Raw genomic sequence first — 6,293 nt, 5'->3', positions numbered from 1 at the left:
GCATATAATTTATTAGCTCGAAGGGTCTCTAGAACCATGCGTAAATGCTCTGCCTCTATCTTGGAATATACTAAAATATCATCAATAAACACAATTACAAAAGTGCCTAAGAAATCCTTAAACACTTTGTTCATCAAATCCATAAACATTGTTGAAGCATTCGTCAATCCAAAGGACATCACAATGAACTCATAATGCCCATATCTCGAACGAAAGACTGTTTTTGGTATATCACTATCTTTAATCCTCAACTGATGGTATCCTGATCGAAGGTCGATCTTAGAGAACATTATAACTCCCTGCAACTAGTCAAACAAATCATCAATCTTGGGCAAAGGATACTTGTTCTTAACAGTTACCTTATTCAACTTTCTATAGTCAATACACAAGCGCATCGACTCATCTTTCTTTTTAACAAACAAAACTGGTGCACCCCAAGGTGACACACTCGGTCGAATGAAGCCTTTGTCAGGTAACTCCTGAAACTGAACCTTCAGCTCTTTCAACTCTGCTGGGGCCATTCTGTATGGAGCTTTAGATATAGGAATAGTACTAGGTTCCAACTCGATAGCAAAATCAATCTTTTTGTGAGGGAGTAATTCTTAAAATTCTTCAGGAAAACATCTGGATAATCTCTCACCACAGGTTCCGATGACAAGGAAACATCAGCCTCTCTAGTATCCACCACATTGGCCAAGATACTCTAGGTATCCTGGTTAAGCAGTTTGCTGGCTTTCATAGCTGAGATCACTGTAGGTAATACTACTGTTCCTACCTCTTTATAAAACTGGTCCCTGTAGAAAGATTAAACACTACCTTCCTACGGGAACAATCTATACTAGCATGATTAGCAGCTATCTAATCTATACCAGAATTACATCAAAGTTATGCATATCCAGAACTAACAACGTTACATCTATTACATGACTCCTTATCTCAATCTGGCATGCTTTTATCTTTTCATTTGACAACATATCCTCCCTAGATGGAGTAGACATTGATAAAACATGATCTAGGAGCTCTACTCCTAAGCATGCATGCCATACAAATACAGAAGAGATAAAGGAATGTGATGAACCATAATCAAACAGAACTAAAACATAATGTCCCAACACTAGAAGCGTACTTGTCACTACAGTGCTTGCTCTCTCAGCCTCAGATTTATTCGTAGCAAATACCTTACCCTGTTGTGGTGCACCTGCTCCCTAGTTCTTTGTAATCCCGGTAAGCCTCATAGGGCATCTATCAGTTGTATGCCCCTCTTGCTTACACTTGAAGCAAGTCCTGGTCCCAAACAAACAATGGCCCATATGGTGCTTCCCACAGGTGGTACATAATGGCTTCTCTCTGATAACTTCCCCTGTTTCAAAAGGTTTCTGCTGAAAACAGCGAAGGTTGCCACCTGATCTCAAGTTCATCTACGACACTATAATAGGCTGCTGCTCAGCCTTCCTTTTCTATCTTGAAGCCGACCCTTTCCTTGCAATCTTGGACGAATCAACCCTCTCATGTAAATTGATATCCACTGCTAGGTGTAGTGCATCAGCGTGGGTGGCTGGCCTGAAGGCTCGAACGAGACCCTAGATATCTAGCCTGAGACCTCTAACAAACTTATCGGCCTTGGCAACCTCAGTCGCTATCATCTCAAGAGCAAAGCGGGACATGTTAAATTCTGCATCATATTGCTCCACGGTCCTATCGCCTTGCTCCAGGTTTAGAAACTCTTGCCACTTGGCATCTCTTAGATTAACAGAGAAAAATTTCACATATAAATAGTCCTTGAACTGCTTCCAGGTGATCTGATTCACGTCACCCCCTAACATCCTCTCTAGCGTCACCCACCAGGCGGTGCCTCTGTCTGTCAACATAAATACGCGCATTGAACATTATGATTGTTAGGACACTTCATATACCGAAATATGGTCTCCACATAAGACAACCACATTTAAACCTTGGTGGGGTCCTCTAAAGACCCGTCGAATGTCTTAAGATTGTATTTCCTGAAATCCCTTAAATGTTTAGCCTCTACCGATAGTTGGTCCGCACGCTTTGAGGTTCAACTGGGAGCTGGCGGGGTAGGCTGCTGTAGTATCCATGTCTACATAATCAAGTCTCTGAACCTCTGCTCTATAACAGCAAGGTCCGCATGAGTGACTGGAACAGCAGGATTGACAGCTTGAACTACAGACTGCACTGCAGCTCGGACACGTCCTGCTTCTCTTCCTCGACCTCCTCAACCAGTCCTACGAGCACCTCTTCTTGGTAGCATTTTCCTAATAACCACCTGTAACTTCTTTAGTCTCAAACAATAATTCACATCGCAATTTAACTTAGGCAAGGTCATACATATAGAGTTATACATATAATTCATGAAAGCGTACCTGATGAGTGACAAAAGATCGTTCTAGCCATATGGATACAAAACATAGACTTGCATCATAAGTCAATCTACAGAACCTAAAACTTAGGCTCTGATACCAACTGTAACGACCCAACTTTTCAGACTAAAATGAGGTCATTACTTTACTACCAAGATACATCATAAAAATGAAAAGAAATTTCATAAATTCTGTTGGAATTCAAATAACATCCAAAACTATAGAAAAACTGCCTTCGGGCCCTGTTTAAAAATAATTTTCAAATGTTCACATAATCGTCTAGAAAACCAACAAAACAAAACCATTAAATATCCTAAACTTGACTCATTTCAAATGCTTAAAACAATCTAAGATAACAAAAGCAAAACATCTAGCAGAAGCATTAAATTAAACATTCCCCTATGACATTCACGAATCCTTCTTTCCCTTCGCCGGACTGCCTCGCACGTTACCTTTACCTAAAGAAGTTAAACATAAAAGGGTGAGTATAAAATATACCCAGTAAGGGACCTACTACTAGTCCCGTTAGGGAAAGAATAACGGTTAGCTTCCTCTCAAGGGGTACCTTCCAACATAACAGTCTAGTGATCCCGTAAGATGCACACATCAATCAGTCTAATGATCCCGTCGGATATACATACCAGTCTAGTGATCCCGTTGGATACACATATCAGTCTAGTGATCCCAAAAGATACACATATCAGTCTAGTGATCCCAAAGAATACACATATTAGTCTAGTGATCCAGAAGAATGCACAACATGTGGTGATCCCGTAGGATACCGTGCCTGTAAGGTATGTTACCCCATAGATAAAGCTAACAGTTCCCCCTAGGTCCAGTCTAAACCGTTCATGGCAGTCATATACAAAACATCTCAAGTAATAGTTCAGTCTCTATGCATAATCAATCAAGCAATCTAAGTTTAGTCATAATATCCTTAGTCAGTATATGCAACCAAACTATACAACACAGTTACCCCACTAATTCCATTCCATAGTACAAACAACAATATGTAAGTACACCTGATAGTCAGATCATCATCTATATTCAACTAAAAACACGACCCATCAGTCAAAACAAATAACAACCCAAACATCCATACTCCATCAACAACGCAACCCTTCAATATGCATAGACTACACAACATCTCAAACACAAAATATGAACTATACATGACAGTCAGATCGTCTGTAATTAATCAAAGTATATACTAGAAATGCTTTCTATATAAACGCACCACATTCAGTCCAGTACAATCAATACAATGTAACTTTTCTATCGGTCACTGCGTTTTACATCTGAAATGGAGTCCAGTAGTAAGAATTCCCTTACCTGAAACTTAGCTAAAATCCTGGTTCTCAAAAAAGCCCAAAGATCCAATCTAAACATAATCAAACAGAAAAAAAAAAAATGATTACTTTCACAAACAAATCCCTTCATCTAAGTCACTCTGAAGTGACGTCCACAACTTACCCAAGTAGTTGAAAGTCGAATTCCAACCAGACTTAATAGAAAGTTAAGGAATTCAAGTGCTATAACCTGACGACACCTTCAAGGTTGAAACCACAATCAAACTAATTAATACAACATCAGAACATAGACAATGGCTATGAAAACAACCATCAATCCATAAGTTTCACCTTTATCACAAACCTCGACGATTGGCGAATCTATAGGTGGCGACGGTTCTAGTAGTAGTATTAGTAGTAGTAGTAGTAGTAGTAGTAGTAGTAGTAGTAGTAGTAGTAGTAGTAGTAGTAGTAGAAGTAGTAGTAGTAGTAGTAGTAGTAGTAGTAGTAGTAGTAGTAGTAGTGGTAGTAGTGGTAGTAGTGGTAGTAGTGGTAGTAGTGGTAGTAGTGGTCGTAGTGGTGGTAGTGGTCGTAGTAGTGGTCGTAGTGGTCGTAGTAGTGGTCGTAGTGGTCGTAGTAGTGGTCGTAGTGGTCGTAGTAGTGGTCGTAGTGGTCGTAGTAGTGGTCGTAGTGGTCGTAGTAGTGGTCGTAGTGGTCGTAGTAGTGGTCGTAGTAGTCGTAGTAGTGGTCGTAGTAGTCGTAGTAGTGGTCGTAGTAGTCGTAGTAGTGGTCGTAGTAGTCGTAGTAGTAGTAGTAGTGGTCGTAGTAGTAGTAGTAATCGTAGTAGTAGTAGTAGTAGTAGTAGTAGTAGTAGTAGTAGTAGTAGTAGTAGTAGTAGTAGTAGTAGTAGTAGTAGTAGTAGACGGCAGCTGGGTTCGTGAGGAACACAATGGACGGACGAAACTGAAGCAAAAGGAGAAGATGAGAAGATGAGAGTAGTAGCAGTAATAGTAGCAGCAGTAGTAGTAGCAGTAGTGGTAGTAGCAGTGGTAGTAGCAGTAGTCGTAGTAGCAGTAGTCGTAGTAGGCGTAGTCGTAGGTAGTAGGTAGTAGGAGTAGTAGTAGTAGGTAGTAGGAGTAGTAGTAGTAGTAGTGGTGGTAGTAGTAGTGGTAGTAGCAGTAGTGGTAGTAGCAGTAGTGGTAGCAGCAGTAGTGGTAGCAGCAGTAGTGGTAGCAGCAGTAGTGGTAGCAGCAGTAGTGGGAGCAACAGTAGTGGGAGCAGCAGTAGTGGGAGCAGCAGTAGTGGGAGCAGCAGCAGTGGGAGCAGCAGCAGTGGGAGCAGCAGCAACGCGGCAGCAGCAGGAGCGGCAGCGGCAGCGGCAGCTAGCAGTAGTAGCAGTAGTAGCAGTAGCAGTAGTAGAAATAACACCACTCTTAACAAAATAAAATTTTAAAAATTCAGGATAACAGTGTTAAGAAGTTACCTCAAAATTTTAGGGCGTTATAAGAGTGACTCTACATGGTCACTCATAACCTGTTTGAAGAAGTTACCTCAAAATTTTAGGGCGTTATAAGAGTGACTCTACATGGTCACTTATAACTTGTTTGTCTTAGTGTTCTTTCGAGTTTACTAAAGACCAGTTTATCCTAGGTGTTCCTTTGTGTTCACCGAATACCAGTTTTGTCCTAGGTGTTTCTTTGGGTTCACTGAAGACCAGAGATTTTTCTAAGGGATCACAGATTGCACATGTTTGGGAACATCCCAGTTTAGGGGTACTACTTCACAAGACTTTAATAGAAAGTTAATAGACACCTAGCAGGACTAGTAATAGGTCCTTTACTGAGTATATTTTTTATACTCACTCTTTCATGTTTAATTTTACAGGCAAAGGTAGAGGTAAAGGAAAGCTGGCGAAGGACAAGAAGTGACCGTGGTGTGCCATAGGAAAATGTTTTGCTTCCGCCGTTATATTATTAGTTTTTATTTTAGTATTTTGTACTTTCATTATTACTCCTTTAAAACTAGATAGGACCCGAACTTGGATTTTACTTTTGAGATTTATTTCTACTTACTTTAGTTTATTTATGATTTTAATAAGTATTTGAGATTTTAATTATGAAAATTTGTTATTTTCCATTTTGATTTAAGAAAGTTTAATTATTCTTTAAGTAGTAATGACCTCAGCTTAGTATAAAGAGTTGGATCGTTACAGTTGGTATCAGAGCCTGAGTTTTTAGGTTCTGTAGATTGACTTACGATGTAAGTTTTTGTTTTTGTTTTTACCCCTATGGCTAATACGGTCCTTCGTCACTTGTCAGGTATGTTTATGACTTATGATGATTGTTTATAACGTTGCCTGAATTAAACTAGATAAAGTATGAATGTTATGATTATATTGTGAAAGACTTATGTTGGTGGAATTTAGGAAAAATGCCGCCACGTAGAGGTGCATGTAGAGGTGGTGGGAGAGGTAGAGGAGCTGGACGTATGCAACCTAAAAAGCAACCTGTTGTGCAAGCTGCCTATCTTACTGCATCTGTCACTCAAGCAGAACTCGCTGCAATGGAGCAGAGATACCAAGATATGCTGAGAGATGCATTGGCACCATTTCATACTGTCCAACAAA

At 40.0% G+C, this 6,293-nt stretch overlaps 1 protein-coding gene across 1 annotated transcript; it reads right to left on the bottom strand.

Moving 5' to 3' along the window:
- Positions 1–3,717: 3,717 nt before the first annotated feature.
- On the bottom strand, positions 3,718–5,197 carry LOC107991630 (uncharacterized). Its single transcript, XM_017046831.1, has 4 exons — positions 5,186–5,197; positions 4,627–5,099; positions 3,852–3,927; positions 3,718–3,759 (listed from the first exon to the last, which is right to left on the bottom strand). Exons 1-4 carry the CDS (start codon positions 5,195–5,197, stop codon positions 3,718–3,720), a joined length of 603 nt encoding a protein of 200 aa, XP_016902320.1.
- Between the last annotated feature and the right edge of the window lie 1,096 nt (positions 5,198–6,293).

Source organism: Cucumis melo, chromosome 9 (assembly GCF_025177605.1).
Source record: "Cucumis melo cultivar AY chromosome 9, USDA_Cmelo_AY_1.0, whole genome shotgun sequence".
Lineage (NCBI taxonomy): Eukaryota > Viridiplantae > Streptophyta > Magnoliopsida > Cucurbitales > Cucurbitaceae > Cucumis > Cucumis melo.
This window is presented reverse-complemented; position numbering and strand designations above follow the sequence as displayed.